General features: G+C 40.5%; 1 protein-coding gene and 1 long non-coding RNA gene across 10 annotated transcripts in view; one reads left to right on the forward strand and one right to left on the reverse strand.

Annotated features, from left to right (window-relative positions):
- Positions 1-679: 679 nt before the first annotated feature.
- Positions 680-18,948, forward strand: LOC113612672 (uncharacterized). 4 transcript variants are annotated; one of them, XR_003429928.1, is made up of 6 exons: positions 680-1,696; positions 1,794-2,454; positions 2,619-2,705; positions 3,552-3,621; positions 16,310-16,411; positions 18,835-18,948. It is a non-coding gene; the product is annotated as an uncharacterized LOC113612672 (long non-coding RNA). The 4 variants fall into 4 exon arrangements; XR_003429927.1 differs by having other exon boundaries at positions 1,794-1,871; XR_003429926.1 differs by having other exon boundaries at positions 680-1,103; positions 1,488-1,696; positions 1,794-2,705.
- Positions 10,365-20,567, reverse strand: part of PDZD2 (PDZ domain containing 2) — a 377,132-nt gene continuing 366,929 nt past the window's right edge. For 5 of the 6 annotated variants that reach the window (XM_027092702.1, XM_027092705.1, XM_027092704.1 and 2 more), the window contains 2 exons: positions 18,810-18,944; positions 10,365-13,233 (listed from right to left, as the gene is read on the reverse strand). In XM_027092702.1, coding sequence (XP_026948503.1) covers positions 13,052-13,233; positions 18,810-18,944 — 317 coding nt within the window. In that variant the 3' untranslated portion in view covers positions 10,365-13,051. The remainder of the gene's footprint in view (positions 13,234-18,809; positions 18,945-20,567) is intronic. The other variant, XM_027092707.1, reaches the window with a different exon arrangement.

Consider the following 20,567-nt stretch of genomic DNA (forward strand, 5'->3'; position numbering starts at 1 on the left):
TTTCTTTCTGATGAAGTTTTACTTAGCCTTAGTTTAGTATGGCAATAATTCTACGCAGGGGTTGGCAAACTTTTTCTTATTGGGCCAGATAGAAAATATTTTAAGAAAATGTTTTAGGCTTTGTGAGCCATGTACGGTGTTGCAGCTACTCAACTCTGCTGAATGAAAGTTGCCATGGACAATACAAATAAATGGGTGAGGCTGTATTCCAGTAAAACTTCATTTACAAAAATAGGCAGCTGGCCATGGGCGTTGGTTTGCCAATTCCTGTTTTAACTCATGAAAAAAGACGGATTTTTCTCTCCATTAAAATAACCTCCTTTACCTCCAAAAATGATAACTACTGGTGGTAATTAAGTATAGAAAGTATTAATTTGTAGTTTCTTCCCACAAAATGGATACTTGAAACTTATACCATGTCCTGAAATTTCCTTTTAGGTGAAGATTTACTGTTTTCCTCCAGCAGAGATTTTAGAAATGAGGTAACGGTTGTTTCTAAGGTATTCTTGGCTTTATAAGCTCATCTGTATTCTCAAGCAAGGGGGAAAGGGCCTCACCCAAACTTGCAGCGTTTGTTTCAGAGCAGAGCGCCCGTCAGCTCTACCTGTGTGTGACCTCAACTTCAGTACACGGTCGTGTCTCCAGAGGAGAGGACAAGTGGTCCCATCCAGAAGGGAGGGTGTTATCTAGAACTCCTTCTTCCTGTAGAAGGCCCCTGTTTTACAGTTCTCTGCAAGCAGGAATGGTGTGACTCCAGGGACATTATTCTGTGTGGAAGGAGCAGTATGTCCACGGGCTTATGCCACTTTTTTTAAAAGCCTTCAGATCCAAGAATCAGGCAGTGAGTTTTGATACAATAAAATTTACTGTGCAATAATAAATCGATTTCTTCATATGTTTAATTGCTGAGTGTTCCTTAGAATAACCTGGTCTGGAACAATGCTGTAACAGAAGGGAGAAAGGAAGGAAACTTCCTGAATGCATGCTCTGTGCCTAGTAAAGTATTTTATATCTTGTTTTGACCTCCCCAAACTGCAATTACTATCTTCATTTAATGAAGAACAGGCTTGGATTGGAGGGGTTGCCCAGCCTCACATTATCTGGTAAGTGTTTGAGCTTTTAATCCTGAAGTGATTGAAAACAGTAATGGCATTCAACCATAACTTTTCCTTTCTTATTTGGGGACTAGGAGGGGGCTTCTTTTCCTTAACAGAGACAAAAACCACGATAGCGGGCATGCAGAAAATTCTCATGGTGGTGCAAAATACAATGATAAAAGGATATCCCTGCTTTATTCTGATATCTTGGTATAACTTACATAAATTATCTTTTGGGGGTGAAAAAGTTGACTAGTTCTATATATTCTCAGGAGAAACGAGCATCATCAGATGTCACTTGGCCAAGAAATCCCTGGCCTGCTGAAGCAAGATTGCCTTGTGGCCTCTGATGCATTACGTTACTCAGTTCTTCCCCTCGTTTGCAAACAGATGGGTACAATACTTTTTTAAAGTATGACAAAGCCTTGAATTTGGCCACCACCTGAAGGAAAGTGAGAGGGGCTGGTGTGTGGTTCAGTGGCAATATAGGACCAATGAGTGATGACATCCAGCCTGATGATGACAGGAGTCCATGACTGCCATGCATGGCTACTCTTGCCCCAGGAACATGGAAACCACTAGTCACAAGTCTATGTGAGGTATTTATGAAGTTTAATTCCAACTCAATGGCCTCTCCATCTTAAATGGAGATATTTATATTGTCAGATAACATTGTTCCATTTCACTTTCATCCAGATCAAGATGACTGACAACCTGAGGTAATTTCTAATTCATTGCAGTCCACTGGGTCCCAGAATGATAGCCCTGACTCTTGTAAGTTCTGCATGAATGTCGTATGTTCTTTAATAGCACCAAGTAAGGAAGTGATGTTAAGGCTTGTCACCTTGCAGGCTACTTACTCTTCAAAGAGGCATGGATGGTAAAGTTAGATTGATATCCACACTTCCTCAGCCCAGTATTAGAATTATGTAGGCAATTACTCCTGATAGAGCGGTGGTATAACTGTGATTCCCACTAGCATCATTATATACTGGTGTGCAATTTACTTTTTGCCCTTACATTGTAGAGAACTTTCAGAATAAGCACACATCATTCTCTTTAATCATTTTTGGCTTCATTGTATAATTTCTCCTATTAATGGACATTTGGGTTCTTCTCATGTTCATTATTACAAACATATTGTAACGTATATTTTTGTACATATTTTTATATTTGATTTCCATAGGAGGAATTAATAGAAGTAAGTTTGCTCAAAGACTATGCCTTGAAAATGTAAAAGATAAAGCCGAATTTTCTAAGATTCATGTTAAGTTCCACTTCAAATAATGTGAATGCTGGTTTCCCCACACCTTAGCTAATACCGTAGAGGGTGTCATCAATCCTGGTCTTTGCCAAGGTAATAGTGAGGAGTATGGTCAAATTGTTTTACTTATTGAAGGGTTGATTATCATTTACTATCTTTATTGGTAATTTGTATTTTTTTTCTGTGAGTTACCTGATCATGTTCTTTATCCATTTTCTAATTTAGGGTATTGATCTTTTTATGTATTGATTCACCAGGACTTTCCATACATATATTGTGGATATTAACCCTGTGTCTGACAGTGATGCAATTGTTTTTCTCAGTCTTTGGAGTTGGTATATATGGTAAGTAATTTTTTTCCTTTTTTTTTTTTTTTTAACAATTCAGAAAAGTGTAAGGTGCAGAAGTGCTTAAGCATGGAATCTGTGGAGACCTTAATTATCATACTAAAGAGATCAGCATGGTATTCAGGTTTGGGGATATATTTCATAAAAATTTGGGGAGGTATGATTAAATATAACATATAAAAATCATGAAAAATACGTATAATTATATGTGTATATAAAGGTTTCATGTAATTTTTATGATTAAAATACAAATGGAAAATCTCATAAACAAATGTATAGGCTAGTGGATTATCTTAAGGCGAACATGCTTGCAGCCGTCACCCAGGCCAGGAGATAGAACCTTGCCAGCTGTCCAGAAGCCGTTCAAGGCTTCCTCCTAATTACAACCTCCCTAAGTCTCTATCCCAACCCAGTATCCATCTTTAATAATTTTGTTCTGTTTCATTTTCGTTTTATATGTCTGTTTTAGTTTCTCTCAATCTATAAGTTCTTTCCCTCATCTCTCTCTATTTTTTTCCTTGAGGAATATTTGTTGATAAAATTGGATCCCTTGTCCTGTTGTTTGGATTTTGCTGATTGTATCCACATAGTGTAGTTTAATGTGTTTTATTGACCTCTACTTCCTGAGAATTGGGCGTTAGAGCTGAGGCTCCGTCAGATTCGAGTTGGTTTGGCACCTGTTTCATCGGTGGTGGTGTGTTCTTTCATCAGGAAGCACATGGTGTCTCTCTTTTTGTGATGGTTTGTGATAGCAATCTTGCTGTTCAGTTCTTAGATCCTGTGATTTATTGAGGTTGCATGTGGTGATATTTTAACTGTTATCATTTCTCCTTTGTTTATTAGCTAAAGTATTTCTGTGAAGAGAAACTTCACCTTACCTACAATACCGTTTAGTACAGTTCATAGAGGAAAGGTAGGAGAATTTCTACATTTTATTTACCAGTTTTCAAAATAGACTTGGTTCCAAAGCATTCTCCAAAGGTGACTGATTAATTTTCTTTAAGTATCCTGAACTTGTGGAAATTAACATTCTTTTATCATCATCATTTTCCTTGATGAGAAGTAGGATTCTTGATACGGAAAAGTAGAGCTATAGCTTTCAGACAGAAGATAGAAAACCCTTGTTGTTCTAAATTCGAATCAGAAGTATTGGTGTAAACTTACAGGGTACTTTATTTCTTCCTTTTTTATTGTGGTAAAATATACGTAACATAAAATTTACCATTTCAACCATACTCAAGTGTACAGTTCTGTGCCTCTGCTTTTTGTGGTTGTGCTGCACCTGCTTTGTAAGAACATCATCATTAGATACTAGAATCTCTCCCTTTTAACTCTTGCTTTAGTCTTAATTATTCAAGTAAATACATGCTTAATGCTCACCACCAGCCCCTACGTCATCTATCCAGTCATTCTGCTTGTCTTGCTCATTTGTTAGTAGATTCTTCTGGAAGGGCTTGTGAGACTAGTATACCCTGAGTTTTCGTATGCTGATAACAGTTTATCTGTAGCCTTTTGTATGAAAGTCTGTTTGGATAAAATGGTTGGGTCACATTTTTTTTTTTTTTTTAGTATCTTAAGTATGTTCTTTTTGCTTTAAAACGTCACTGTCAATGTCTGCTGATAACATGATTTTCTTTCCCTCATGAATGCCTTATTCTTTTTTGCCTGGAGCCCACGGGATTTTTTTCCTCCGATTTTTCGCCAGTGATGTTACTGCGGTATGTTTTGGTGTTGGTTGTTCTGGATCCGTATTCCCAAGTACCTGGTGTGTTCTTTCAATATGTAGCATCAAGTCTTTTTTTATTCTCAATTTCAGGAAAATGAAAGTTTTAATAATTGTTCTGTTCCCTTGTTTAGGCTTTCTTCTTTGGGGATTGCTATCATGTATGCTGTTTTGGGTCACTTTTGCTTGGCTTCTTTTCTTTATTATTGATCTTTAAATGTTTTACCTGTTTTCTCTTCTCTTCCTCTCAAGACATCCTGTTTATTTACTGTGAATGATCTTCCTAGTTTAGTTTTTTCTGAAATTAATTTTTTCCTGAGTTTTAATAATCAATTTCTAAATTTTTCTAATTTCTATTGATATCATTCATATTTTGTGTCATTTTCCTGATGTATTTTAACTCATTTTTTTTTGTGGTACGTGGGCCTCTCACTGTTGTGGCCTCTCCCTTTGCGGAGCACAGGCTCTGGACGCGCAGGCTCAGCGGCCATGGCTCACGGGCCTAGCCGCTCCGCAGCATGTAGGATCTTCCCGGACTGGGGCACAAACCCGTGTCCCCTGCATTGGCAGGTGGACTCCCAACCACTGCGCCACCAGGGAAGCCCCTAACTCATTTTGAGGTATTATATTTTTCATTGGTTCCCTAGGTATGTCTTTCTGGTGTGCTTTTGTTGTCTCTAGGGATTATATTTTCTCCTCATGCTCTTTTTCTTATGATAACTTTGTATGGGATTTGACCTGGATTGTCTTCTGTTGCCCATGTTTACATGAAATTACTTTTCCTGTTTTAGAAGGGAGATGCAGGTCAGGGTAGCTTTTCTAACTGCGTTTATTCTCTAGAACCCCTTCCTCTGTTTTTGAGTGTGAAGAAGTACGGCAGCTTGCTTTCTGAGATCTGGTTCTGCCACTCTCAGCCACCTTTATCTGGACCTTCTTTTTTCTTGATCTCTGTTGTTCTCTTGCTCAGTTTCGATTTTGTTCCCAGTAGTTTCTCCTCAGTGTGGGGCATTGGCTGATCATTTTTGAAAGTGAAAAAACGATTCAGGTTTCAGGGGCCGTTACCCAGTCGGTCCTCTGAGCTTCCCTGTTGATTATGAGGCCAAGGGTGAGGATGTCAGGGTGGGTGTGTGTCTTAGGGGTATCAGATGCCCTGTTGCTTCCCTCTACCCTCCTTGTACAGATTCCGATACCAAATTGGTCTTGTTGCTTGTTAGTAGTTTACTCCTGCTCGTTTGTACCTTCTGGGGTTTGTGAGGGTACTTTCACACCTAGTTTTGTGGTAGATGTTTACCATGGTTTTTCTATACTAGTTGTTCTGGGTTGTATGTGTGCGGTGTTAGTGGTGGGGAAGGGGAAGTAGGTGGGATATGAGGAAATTAAAAAACTATGTTGGGGAGTTCCCTGGTGGCCTAGTGGTTAGGATTCTGGGCTTTCACTGCCGTGGCCCGGGTTCAGTCCCTGGTCTGGGAACTGAGATTCCTGCAAACTGTGCGGTGCGGCCAAAAAAACAAACTGTGTCACTGTTGTGTTATCTTGCCTGAATCTGCTGGGAGAGCCCCCAGTGGTTTTTAGTTTGTATGTAGTCTCATTAAATTATGAGTCTTTTGCTTTATAGCTTCTGCATTTAGCCTCATATTCACTTTATGATTAAAACAGTATATTTAGCTCTTTTGATGGGTTTTTATTTTCCTTTCTTGCTTTTAAATTTATGTATGGTGATTCTGGAATTTTATTTTGTTGTGAAGGATTTTGTTGCAAGGAAGCCAGCTTTTTTTACCTCCCCTAAAATATTTAGCCAGTTTTTCCAAAATCAGCTATTGTATAATCTGTTTTCTGTAACTGACTTAGAATGCCCCTTTGAATTTTCTTTGAACTCAGAATCTATCTGTCATCTTTATTCCAGTGGTTTGGCTGTCCATGGAAGAGGAGACACTTTTAATTATAGTAGTTTTTTTGATGATGTTGTAATAGGGCTAGTCCCCCACTTATTATGCTTTTTCAAAATCTGGTTATTTTTACATGTTTATCCTACCAAATGGACTTCAGAATAATTTTTTTCAGGTTAAAAAATTATTTTGAGATCATTGTTGAAATTATATTACATTTATAAACTAGCTTGAGGAGAGTTGAGATTTTTAGTGTTGTCATCCTATCCCAGAATAAGCTAAACCTCCCCATTTGTTCGAGTTATTGGTTTTATGTCCCTTAATAGAATTTTGTAATTCATTTAGATCTTTTTAAAAATAATTAATTAATTAATTTTCTGGCTGTGTTGGGTCTTTGTTGCTGTGCGTGGGCTTTCTCTGGTTGTGGCGAGCGGGGGCTACTCTTCGTTGCGGTGCACGGGCTTCTCATTGCGGTGGCTTCTCGTTGCAGAGCATGGGCTCTAGGCACGCGGGCTTCAGTAGTTGTGGCTCGTGGGCTCTAGGCGTGCGGGCTCACTAGTTGTGGCACACGGGCTTAGTTGCTCCGCGGCATGTGGGATCTTCCCAGACCAGGGCTCAAACCCATGTCCCCTGCATTGGCAGGCAGATTCTTTTTTTTTTTTTTTTTTTGTGGTACACAGGCCTCTCACTGCTGTGGCCTCTCCCATCGCGGAGCACAGGCTCCGGACGTGCAGGCTCAGCGGCCATGGCTCACGGGCCCAGCCGCTCCATGGCATGTGGGATCTTCCCGGACCGGGGCATGAACCTGTATCCCCTGCATCGGCAGGCAGACTCTCAACCACTGTGCCACCAGGGAAGCCTTCTTTTAGGTCTTGCCAGTCCTTGCCAAAGTTAAACGTATTTTTAGTTACTATTGTGAGTGTTTCCTCTTATAATATGTTTTAAGTGGTTATTATTTATGAGTAAGAAAGCTCTTGTTTTGGTGGATGATTTCTGATAGCCAACTTTACTGAATTCTAATATTTTAACAGTTTTTAAATTGATGTGTTTGTGCTTACAAACAAGTACCCAGATATATCTGTGCACACTATATGATACATTTGTTTCTTCTATTTATACCTCTTAAAAATTTTTTGTCTAATTGTATTGGCTTGTACCTCTAGAATATTGTTATCCAACAATAACAGCAGTGAACATCATTTTTGTTTGTATTCCTGAATCTAATGGGAATGATTCTGGAGTTTTTCCATTAAGAGTTTGAAGCAGGCTTTTAAAAAAGTATGTCTTTCACAGGATTTGTGTGTGTGTGTGTGTGTGTGTGTGTGTGTGTCCTACTGATATAATGAATTACATTCTGCATTTACATTTATAGATTTCTTAATTCCAAATCATTCATGCATTCCTGGAGTTAACATCACTTAGACTTGGTATTTTCTTTATTGTACTACTGGATTCATTGGCTAACATTTAATTAGGATTTTATTTATAAATTCGTTTTGTCCATTTTCATTGTTTTCTAAGCACTTCTCAAGTTCATCAAGTTCATCTTCAATGGCACTGACTTGTATTCTGCAATGTGATTTGACTCGATGCTTGTATGGCTTTGGTTTCGTAAGGTGGTCTCCTCAGTTTCTTTTTCGTTCTACTAGATCCACATTAATCTCATTTGATTTTCCTATCTCTTCTTTGATCTTGTGCTTCTTAGAAGCCACATTCTCTTTGAGTGCACTGAGAATATGAAGCAGTTTGTGTTTATAATTTTCTTTTGATTCCTAAGGTAGTTGTCCAAATTATTTTTTTTTTCTGCGTTTTGCATACTATGTTTCAACACCCTCCCCCCACCTTTCCCAGCTTGGTATTCACGAGAAGGGCCCTTGCCGAGCCTGTTTAATGGGGAAGGTGGGGTTCTACTGAAGCCTGCCATTTGGTCAGTAATGGATACTTCAGAGCTCTGTGTTTAAGCATCATTCAGCTCCTCCCTTAGAATGAGAGAGGAAAGTTGGATACCAGTTGATTTTAATCTTTATTCAGATCTACTCAGCTGCGCTGGGGGGATCGAGAAGAAGGCTGTGATCGGTGCTTGGTGTGGCTTTTACGGGGTTGGGTGAGCAGAGGCTGCTGGTCTCTGAATGGATCAGTTGAGCCCTTTCGTTTCAGAAACGTACGTGGTAGGGACTCCCCTCAGATCAGACCGTTCCTTCCCTGTTACTCCTCTGACCTGCTGAGGCCGGCCAGGTGCCTGGGAAAATCAAACTGAGCCTCCCCTTTAACTTCACCTTCTCTACCATTCTGAGGAGTGGAAATGGCTCTGATTCTGGGTGCTTCCTGCTTTTTCTGGGGCTCACCTTCTGTAATTCCCTTTCTTCAAGTTAAGGGTTTTGGTGACATTCTGATACTCTTCATAACTCTCATACCATCTTTGCTTTCTCACATTCAGAGAGAATTGTATCCCATTTCATTGTTCTCCTTCAGTTTGGTCTCAGGTTTCATTTATTGTACCTGGTATGTAGCCTTCAACATTCATAGAATGGATTTGTGGCTATTTCTTTTTTTGTTTTTAAATTTATTTATTTATTTTTGGCTGCGTTGGGTCTTTGTTGCTGCATGCGGGCTTTCTCTAGTCGCGGCAAGTGGGGGCTACTCTTCGTTGTGCGCAGGCTTCTCATTGCGGTGGCTTCTCTTGTTGCGGAGCACGGGCTCTAGGCGCATGGGCTTCCGTAGTTGCAGCACGTGGGCTCAGTAGTTGTGGCTCACGGGCTCTAGAGCACATGCTCAGTAGTTGTGGCGCACAGACTTAGTTGCTCCGCGGCATGTGGGATCTTCCGGACCAGGGCTCGAACCTGTGTCCCCTGCATTGGGGACCACTGTGCCACCAGGGAAGTCCCTGTGGCTATTTCTATAGTGTATTAAAACTCTCCCCCAGGAAAGAGTTCTGCCCAAGTGTAGCAGTGGACTGAGCCAATCAGAATCTTAATTTTTGGAGGATATATGGAAAATCAGGCAGGCAGCAGCCTGTATGTCCAGAGAAATCCTGTGATATAGAGTGGGGCTAAAATTATAGCAAAATAGCATTCATCGGTTTCTAAGTAAAGAAAAGGTGTGAGGAATTGGGGATAAGGCTGCCAGCTAGTGGAGGGAGGAGAAGCAGGTCTGCAGAAACAGACCCACAAACAGCAGTGGAGGGCACTGAGTGACAACCCATGAGCCCCCGAGTTCCTCCCGTCGCTGAGGCCTGGTCATATGCTGAGTTCTTTTCTGGGATTTCTGTGAGATGCCGTCTTGCCTTCTTCCCTTGGGCCACTCTAGTTTGGCGTCTGCATCTGAAAACCAAAACAGCCTAAAATAAAGCAGATGCTTTTTATTTCACTCTGTGAAATAAGATCCCAGATTATCCAAGTATTTGTGGGGGAAGGAGTGGTGAATGGGTAGGGATTTTAGGAAAAATGAAGAATGTATTCATTGTGAAGAATGAGAGAAAAAACTGGCAAGGAAACAATTGCCAAGTAGCATCCAGAGTCCAGTTGAGGTCGGAAGCCATGAATTTATAGCAAATCACTATGTGTAGTTGTGAGATTTTTCTTTAGGAATAGGCATGTGGGCACCAAGAGGCTGGCTGGTTGGAAGGATCCTGGATTAGACGGGGCGAGGGAGCTGTGCGCCTCTGGGCTGGAGGGCCATTGCTGTCCTCTACCGTGGGGTCTAGTCTAAATAGAGAAGGGAAAGAAACACGGGTGGGGATTCTGAAGCGGAGAAAAGTACCAGTTGCCTAGGGCTTGGAGGGCCTGTTGAAACTGAAGCAGAACCAGGGGGAAGGGGAGTAAGCTCCGGAAGGTCGGGAGGTTGTAAAGGCATGAGATGTCTGATTTCAAGATCTCAGAGGGGGAATGGGTTTGGATTGCGTCAGATCCTGGGTGTGGCCATGGAAGAAGTGTGGTTGACTTGCCTTCTTTTGCCTTTGCCCCTCTCACCCATTTAGGTAATCACCATTTCTTAGCTTGATGGTTTAAAAGGTTTTTCTATAGATGCAGAAGTGAACAAACAAAAAAACAAGTAGTAAACAGTGTTTATTTTTTTAAAATTACTTAAAAAAGGTTGTTTATAGAGACGTGGATTTACATAACTTGGCGACAACATTTTAAAAATGTACAGGCTATTTCATATTATTGCACTTACTCTTTAATAATATATAAGGCATTTTATCTTACATAAATAAAGGATAATGTATAATATCATACAACAGGTGTGGTGCCAACTAAAAGTCAACCCTAAAATCAAATGAGCTGCGTATGGGACGCTCGCAATGAAACCCGGCCTACTTCAACCGTCACGGTACATCCTTGCAACTACGATTTACATGTTATGACACAGTTACCATCATAGCTTATTGTGGATGAAGGACCAGTTAAAAAACCAAAACAATGCAAGTTTTAGTAGGACAATACCATGAGTGTTCATGTCAGGAAGTTTGGGAGTTTATTAGAGTAATTAGAAATACTAGTCATGCCTTGAACACTGACGACAAATAAATAGCTTTCTATCTTAGGGTCAAAGTTTAGCTTTTGCTTCCTCCCTTAAATTCCAATTGTCAGATTCCAAGGGAACCCTTCTGGCAAGGTCCACTGGAAACGGCTGATGACTTGAATATAGTTCAGTGACCCAGAGGGCTACCCTTGCACTCTTCAGATAAGAGGATTAGGACCTCTTAGAAGGAGACCATTCCGCTGCTTCAGAAACTCCTATCTGTCACACAGGACTGTGCATTTCTATGTAGGCACAGCTGGAAGAGTGGAGGCAAAAAATCGTTTTCAGTGTTGACTTCAAAGAGTCTCTCATCATTTAGGCAAGAAAGCAGAAGCCACAAAGCTGACCCCAGAGACTTAAAAACAATCTAGCATGCACCTTGCACTGACTTCCTATAGTATCCTACTTGGAACTGTAATAGTGAAAAGTAGAAGCTAAATTAATCAGGTCTTTCTAGCTAACTCCTGAACTACATTCTCTTTTGTATAACCTGTTTAAAAATGAGAAATCTCGGCTCACACCAGCCAGATATTTCACTCCCGTCTGAGAACCTCTCTGGGCCAGCTCCATAGAGGTTTACTGGGATTAGTCACTCAGAAATAGGTTAATTAAAGAAATCGCCGACATAAAACCTTAGCGTCACCATGCACGCAGGTATGCAACCTCACCCGTATTCCCAGGACTCAGCTGGCCTGCACCACCGAGGATGTGGCTTGTAACTACGCAGTTCTGCTCCTTTACCTTGAAAGACTGACTCACCCTCGTTTTCCACCTTCTTACTATGTTTTGGTGAATGAAGCTGATGAGGATTTGGGTCTTAAGAAAAGAAGGTACAGTACGAGGGAGAAGAGCCAGTTTTGTGACGAGGAACAGCACGCGGAATGGGAACAGTTACTAAGAAGCTGCTTGTGCTTCAGGAGGGCAGCTGGGACGAGTGTCACAAGCAAGCGTGAGCCACAGCAGTGTTCTGCTGGGAAACATTTTTGGCAAAAGGAAGAATTTGCAAAACAGGAAAACAAAAAGAGCAAAAACTTCAGTCACTGCAGAGCTATGCCATTACACCCAGGTCAGGAAAATAGATCCAGTGCTTAGAAATGTTACATTTCTTAAGCTTGTTGAGAAGAGAAAGGGGAAAAAAAAAAATCAGCCAAAGAAAAGAAAGTCCCCTAAAAGGATTATTTTAAGTTCCTCTATTGGGATTATAAATCCAAGGACACTAAAAAGATAATTGCTTTCTGAAACTTTAAATTAGTGGTTGGATCTATAAAATATAGAAATGGAAACTCAGTGACAATGATATTTTTGCCTGCTCTTTTGTTGACCAGTCTTGAATTCAAATATTTATTCAAGACAAGTTTCAAAGTAGATGCAAGGTGCTTGCAGAGCTGGAACTGTCTGCTCATTCTAAGCAGCAAAGTTCACAGCTATTTAGTACAGTTTATCAGAACTGCATTCCCGTAAAATTGCCTTACGACGTACACTTTTAGGTCATGATCAACACTTCACGGTGATCCATAACCACCGAGTTAGTTAAACTATGCAGCCATACGTTGCACATTACACTCACTAAAAATACCACTTTCTGTATTTTGCTTTTTCATTTTTGGATAATTCCTGAGCTCAGTCTAACCATTAGGTCATAATTGATTTTCTTTTTTCAAGTCTCATTTTCTTTTCAGGATAACATACAGACCCTACCGCTCCTTCCACTGAATGTGCCTAAAAGCATTCTGTCATTTACTTACTTACTTACAAAATTATATAAAACTATAGTCCTTTTTAGTTGTGACACTTGTGTTGCCCCTCAGACTTTGTTAGCCTCCCTAGTTGCCAGGATTGAGTGTGTTGGGAGAGGTGGCTAGAAGGATGCGGAGGTCTCACTAAATGTTTCAAGTGAAGAAGGGCATGCCGCATCTTGTGTCCCCATCAGGAAACATAGAAGGTGTCAGGGGACAGGCACTGGAACAGAATGAACCCTCCTGGCCTAGGTGATCCAGGCAGAAGGTTTCTGAGTTCCGCTCCATTGCTGCTGCTTCATGTGTAAGTAAAAAACTGGAGAGTTGTTTGTTTTATCGTCCTTGCCACACCAGTGCTTCTGTGTTGTTTCAGGAACCCATTGTTTAAAGAAGTCATTCTGATTTGCTAAAGAAAGAAGGGAACTGAGAAAAGGAGATTCTGATTAATAAAAAATGTAACAAGCGCAATTAGTGTCACTACCAGTGCTTGTTGCATGAAGAATTCCTGTGCTTTCTAATTACTAACTGCACAGGTCCCTCTGGGACAGACTTCATAATATTCCAGGCATCGAAGTGCATGAGCCCAACCAGGGATTTCCCGTTAATGGCAAGAATTTCATCTCCAGCTTCTATTGTTCCAGCTTGCTCAGCTGCACCACCTGAGAGAATAAATACAGAATAATAGTTTGGTACTTTCGTAATATCCAGAATAAATTCCAGGTAAATGAAAAACTTAAGTGAGAAATATCTCTAAACCATGTGCCTATATTCTTCGGAGAGGGAAATTTTCTTTAAACAAGACGCACAAAGCAAATACCCAAAAAAAGAAATTTGACTACATAAAAAATTCAAATCTGTAACCCTTCTTTCCCCGAAACATAAGCAACTGACTACAGGAAGATATTTTCATTGTATTTAGTCAACAAATAAAATGAAACATTAGAGTTAATATCTAGCCAAGCTAAAGAACTCCAAATCAATAAAGAACACACCAAAAAAATCCAAATGACCAATAAAGCAAGTTCAACTTCTACTCATTAACAAGTATAGTCTGATATATCCACATGCTGAGAATGTGATTACCTGCTCAGCAATGACTGAGGAGATTACTTAAATTATCACTTACACAAAATTTAACAGATTTCTACACTACAGCTCTGGGTACATTAGAGCAAGATTATGAGCTTTGGAAAAAACACAAGTTTACGCCCTTTTCTATTTACTTCCTTGCACATGCACATCTAAAACAATCGTATTGAAGAAATGCACACTGGCCGTGCAGGCATCTTTTCATCTTACGGAAGAAAGGACATTAAAAGAGAAAAATTCCCAAGTTTGAAAATAATTTCCTCAGAAATCTTTAATTAGATCTCAAAACACTGAGGAGATAAATCTACTTCATTCTAAATTCCCAAAAATCACTGTTAAATATTATTTGATATCAATACACATGTAATTATAGTTGATTATAAAGATTGACAAAATAAAAAAATACAGCTGGAAGAAAGTGAGTTCAAATGCAATCCACTCAAGGACAAAAACATTTGATGTTGTTAATGACAGAGGCAGATGCTGTCATCGGAAAAGAGGTGAGCCTTCACCGTTACCAGTCCTACAGTGGGAACAGAGAGACTGATTTAGTCCCCGTCATTGCTTTCTCAAGATACACATTTTTGGAAGTACCAAAGCACTGTTGTCTGACATGCCCAGTTATACTGCGTTAGCATATTTCCCGTTCTAGGAGTATTACCTAAAGGCCTGAAGCAGATTATGTGAAACGAAAAGAATTTTCTGAGTGTTCATCTGGTCTGAGGACGTGGGCTTCCAACCAACCCAAACAGGAGGCTGTGAGTTAGGGGAAAGCACGTTGAATACCTGCAGGCAGTCAGACTGGCTTGGGCTCAAGTATGCGACTTCAAGCAAGTTACAGGTTTCCCGAAACCTCAGTTTTCTCATCTGCAAAATGGTGTTAGCCTGTCTTGTTCCCTCACTAGGTTATTACAGGGATCTAATGAGATGAAGCAGATGAAAGTCCTTGATGAACCACTCAGTACTGTTCAGACCAAAGGTAGTGCCAACTTTTGGACTTCTTATACACGAGAGAGAAATAAACTTTTCTTTAAACCATTGTTATTTTGGGTTTTCTATTACATGGGGCCAAGGAGAATCCTAACTAATTTGATCAGGCTATGTCTCTCTCCATTTATTGAGGTTTTAAGAAAAATTTAGAACACTTTTATCTTTTTTTCCAAAAAGGTCTTGCATAGTTTTCCTGTGACACACTCTTAGGTTCCTTACGGTCGTTACTGAGAATTGGTATCATACAGTACTGAATCTGCGTTTAGCCTTTTTTCCCCGTTCAGCCCTGTTTTTGAACTGGTCCCGGTTAATGGATATAGCTCTAACTTGCTTCTTGAATTGCTATATAGTTTTCCCTTTTATGGATGTGATACATTTTACTCATCATTTTGCTACAGATAGAAATTTAAACTGTTTTATAGCTTCCATTTTAGCAAGCACTGCTAAATTCTTCCCCAGAGAGGAACGATTGTTTATACTTCTGCCAGAAAGTATGAGTGTTCTTCTTTCCCTGCATCTTGCCAACACATCATATCATGAGATTTCTTATTTATGGCCAGCCTGATTTTAAAAAGATGATTCCTAATAGTTATAATTTTCACCCAATAACTAATATAAGTTGGAGTGACCTTCCCTATATTTCTTGACCATTTAGGTTTTAACTTTTTCTATTTTCTATTCATTTCCTTTACCCAGATTTTCTCTTTATTTAGTATTTTTCTTTTTTTCTCAGCCATGCTGTGTGGCTTGTGGGATCTTAGTTCACTGACCAGGGATTGAACCCGTGCCCCCTGCAGTGGAAGCGTGGAGTCCTAACCACTGGACCGCCAGGGAAGTCCCATGTATTTTTCTTACTGAATTATAGTTCTTTATATATCCTGGAATTAGCCTTTTGTTGATTAAATACATTGTAAATATCTTCTAGTCAGTCACTTCGATTTTATTTGTTTATGATATAATTTTTTGCCATATAGAAGTTAAACATTTTACATATGTATTCTTTCACGATGTGTTTTTGTGAAATTTTTTGCCATATAGAAGTTAAACATTTTACATATATATATATATATATATATATATATATATATATATATATTCTTTCATGACGTGTATTGTGTTATAGGATCCTCCCTATAGGGTTTTAAAATAATGGTTATTGCTGATATATAGGAAATTCTATTGATTTTTTTTTTTTGTATGTTGATTGTGAATTCAGCGATCTTGGTGAGCTATTTATATTGGCTTCACATTTGATTCTCAGATTTTTTCAGTCAGGAAGAACGGACAATTTGCCAATAATGATGAATTGTATTCCTGTATTTCCTATCTTTATACCTCTTATCTTTTTCTTATCTTATTGTATTAACTGATATTCCTGGTAAAATGTTGAATACAAAAACATCTTAAAAGCAGCCCAAACATAGTAAAAAAAAAATAAAAAACAAAACAAAACATTTTTAAAGTGTTAAACATTTTTTTACAAAGCAGCCCAGATATTAGTAGTGACACTGTTCTACCCGGATGGCTGCCGCTTCACACAAGAGTTTACAAATAACTGTCTACTGCATTTTTCATCAGTAAAATCCCTGACCTTCCAGATAGCTTTAGGGAAATATATTTAATTCACTTATTATTCAAAGAATTTTTTTGTATTAGATTGATGCAAGAAATTGAAGATTGCTATACTGCTTTTGGTGTTTGAGCTAAAAGGCACAGGAAACCAAGATAAACAGAAAACCTGTACCTGTACTTAAATTTGTAAGTATGAAATAAAGGTAAGATGATGAAATCTTTGGGCAGAGCTCTAAGCCTCTACAAAGAAAGTAGATTTACCAGTCTCCAAAAAGAGTGAAGGGGAGGGATCTGTATAATATTCAGAAAGCCTTGAATGCCTTTTCCCAAGAGTCAATCTGCAGGCCTGCACACAAGGGCACTGGAAATGCTCCTCTGTGGAACAGGTGCTTCTCTGTAGCAATTCCTCCTCTCTATCCATTTATATAGTTTCATGGATTTCTAGCCAGATGCTAGAGACAAAGGCCAGGAAGTTACCCAGGACACTGTCCTTGCTCTGCTGGAAGGAGATCTGGGGGATGCTTATCTCCCCTGGGGCTGCTTCTCCACTTCAGTGCTGCAGATTCCATGGGATTCCGGACCTGGCCTCCCAGTCTCCACCTGGGCTGCTGCTTTAGCCACCTTCAGTTTCTGGTTTGTTTGGCTCACAGGCCAGAAAATCCTTTTTAAGCTGTGAGCTTCTTGGCCTGCAGAGGCTGCGTGTCCTGTGACTGATCACAGTGGCGGTGACTCCGGCACCTTTCACTGTGTGTCCTAAACACCTCCATCTTGCTGTTGTAGGCTCAGTCCTCTGAAGGTTATTCTGTTTCCCGGCATTCATGCTGCCAGTCTGATCGTACTGCCTTTGTGAGCAAGCTGCACATTTTCTCTGTGCTTTTTAAGTTCTTTATATTTTGAAACTTGATTGTGATACATCAAGGTCTGGGTTTCCATAAAATTCATCCTGTTTTGCCCTTGATGAGGATTTTCAGCCTGAATACTCCCATTGTTTCTCAATAGTCATGACTTCTCCAAATAGTTCCTTTCTCGCGTTCTTTTTTTTTCTTTCTTTTTCTGGCACTCCTCAATATGTCCTCCTCATTGCTCATCACCCTTTTGTAATTTTTATCTCTTTTTTCCCTTGTGCTGCAGTTTTTATGGTTTCTTCTTTCTTGATTTTTATAAATTCTCTCTTTGTAAGGATTTAGTATACTTTTTAATTCTATTTATTAATTTAAAAATATATTTGACTGCCTTTTTGCTAATGGGCTTCTCTGTGTGTGTCTGTTTTAACATATCTGCCTGTTTCTTTTGAATACCCTCTTGTCTTGTTTCATGGCTAATATTCCTGCCTTAATTTTTTAATGGACTTTCTTGTTTATTGTGTCTGTTGGCAGTTTCGTCATGTACTTTGTACGCTTTGTTTTAGAGCTCTTAAGAGTGCTCTTATAGTCAAACAGTTTCATGCTTGCCTTAACTTGGCTTTCTGTGTTCTACTGCTGTCCAGTTAACATGTATAGGGTTTTCCCTTTACCCTGGTACCGTGAGTCCAGATATCACACACAGCAGAGGCCTGGCTCCTGATTTGTGCCTGTCCTCTGCTTGCCCCAGGGACCGTGAGCAAACAGCCTGTTTCTGGCTGCCACCCATTTACAGTTAGAGTGTGTGCTAGACTGGAAGAAAGTAGACGGGAGCCGTAGATATCATTGGACTAGTTGGCAGATACGAAATCTCTTTATACACTTGAATAATTCATTTTATGATACTGGACAGTTCCCAAAAATCTCCTCAGCTGAATTATATTAACAGTATCAGTATATATGTATATGTTTTAATACTAACATTATTATAAATATACATTGAATATATGAAACAATATTATAGTATAATAAAATATTACATATAATAGGATAATCAGCATGTATGTATATATATAAATATATCATTAGTATAATATAATTGCTCAGCTTAGGGACCTGAAGAGATAATTTTGAGAACGGTCCAAGATCATAAAATGCATTATTTAAGTTCATGAAGAGACCTCATATCTACCAACTATTTCAGTGATATCTACTGCTCCCATATTACTTTCTTGAAATCAAGTATTTGCAATTTTAAGTGAATATGACCTTGACCAATGTTAAGTACCCCTGACTGGCAATTCTGATGGCATTACTTAGCTTGCTGTGTTCACATCCATAACAGCTAATCGTAAGTAAGAACACGAAGACAGGAGCATGGAGTTAGGGGATACAGTACTGAGGTTGGGGGCACAGTCTCTGGAGCCTGGGTTCAAGCCTGATTCTGCCACTTAATCTGTGTGACCTTAGGTGCCTGCATAACTCCCCTGTGGCTCAGTTTCTTCTCTTGTAAGACAGGGATGATAATAATAGTACCCATCCTATAGAACTGTCATGTGGATGACATGAGTTAAAACGTGTAAAATGCCCACAACAGGGCTGACACACAGTAAACCCTGTATGTCACAGAGCATTAAACACACTGCAGATTTTTTAAAACAAATTTGATTTCCAAATGGAAGGCACGGACATACACAGAGAGAGAACTGGTACTAGGCAGCAGATTGGGGTTTCTAGAACATTACCTTTGTACACTCTTTTAATGAACAGGGGCCCATCTCCAGACATAGACGATTTCCCTCCATCCAGACTCAGTCCCAGCCCAGCCGAGGTCTTCAGCACTTCAACACACAGAGCCTCGTGTGCACCTGTGCTTCTCCCTGCAGCGACAGTGTTCGTAAGGATGATGATGACAGGGAACCGCAGCCCCTCCTGCCCGGTGCCCCCAAGTGTGTTCCCCAGGCACCCTCGAGTCCCGTCCACCTTGAAGTGCTGATAACGACATCTGAGACCAACTTTAGGGTTGCTCTCCCAAATCTAGAGCTGTGTTCCTGCTGTCCCTTGCCCCCCTAAGCACTTTCTGCAAGCACAGAGAAGGCATTTATGCCCAAGCAAAAATCCCCGGAAGCCAAACTGCTCTTGTCAACCCCAGATAGTCGGTGCACATCTCAGTGAAGACTGAAGTCGCGCTTGGGGAATCAGATTTGATTTCCTGCCAACCTTGGCAGCCGACGGCAGCAGAGCATCACAGCCTGGTACTGACAACCTGCAACACCCAAATGCCAGGCCTCACACGAGACATGGAGCGTCCTTCCTTCTCCTTCTGCTCCTGTGAGGGGTCCCCCTGCCTCTGGCTGGCCGTCTGCATCACACACTAGCTGCCTTCATTGCCATCTCCTGGCTCCACTGTGGGGAGAGCGTTTCCTTGGTGACGCCCGCTTCATAGCAACCAGCCTGTGCCTACTCTGTGTGCTAGTGTGGAGAGGCTGGGCTGGGGTCTATCTTGGGCGTCTGAGTAGGGATTGTAAACTTGCCTTTTGTTTCCCTTACTTGCTTGCTGTATCAGTGAAGGATGTCTGAATCGAGTGGAAAGGGCACTTAATTGCTTGGGAGGCAGGGGAAGGACCACAAACAGATTAAACTGTCCACTTGGGGTTGAGGCCAAGCCAGAATCACTGCCTTTGAATGGGGAACCTTAAGAAGACGTGGATGCTGGTCCCCCCATCCCACCACCCACACCCCTCAGAGTTTGAGCTGGGGGATTTCCTGGGGATCAGGATTTTTAAAAGCTTCCCAGGTGCCTCTAACATCAAGCCTACTGCACCAAGCCCCAAGTGGGCTGCTTTCAGTGCATGTTAAGGCATAATTGCGTAGGCTCTGCTAGAGCCCCAGGCAGGGGGATCTGAAGGAATAGAAATATGAAGAAATAAGTTGAAGCCCCGAATGTGCTTTTTGCAATCTGATAACTTTGTAGAGGTTGGTTCAAGGCCAGATGCCCTGAAGGTGCCACAGGAACACTTAATGATTATCCATTTCAGGATAGTCTTCCATATCTGAGTTCCTGAGTCTTAAAAACTCTGAAAGCTGTTAGGACTAAGTGCCCAGTGGTTTCCTTTGACAGGTTACGTTTCCAGGATCCCACCGAAAATACACCAAACGGAATTCCCTGGCGTGGCTGCGGTTAAGACTCAGCGCTTTCACTGCCAGGGCCTGGGTTCAACCCCTGGTCGGGGAACTAGGATCCCACAAGCCGCGTGGCCCAAAAAAAAAAAAGAAGAAAAAAAAAAAAAACCACCAAACAGTTGAGACAGTGCAAGGGCAAAGGTGAGCATGACAAGGTCTGATAAATAAGGTATTTCCCTGTACTGGGAAGGGCTTTAGCTTTCTAGAAGAATGAGAGCAAGACGACGGAGCAGAGGGAAGACTGAGAACACCCCCAACACTCATGGACGCATCTGGACAAGAAGAGTTTCTCATTTGTTCCATGGAATCAGTGCCATTCT

The sequence above is a fragment of the Aethalodelphis obliquidens genome, unplaced genomic scaffold (assembly GCF_003676395.1).
Source record: "Aethalodelphis obliquidens isolate GAN/ISIS:26980383/991018 unplaced genomic scaffold, ASM367639v1 scaffold80, whole genome shotgun sequence".
Taxonomy (NCBI): domain Eukaryota; kingdom Metazoa; phylum Chordata; class Mammalia; order Artiodactyla; family Delphinidae; genus Aethalodelphis; species Aethalodelphis obliquidens.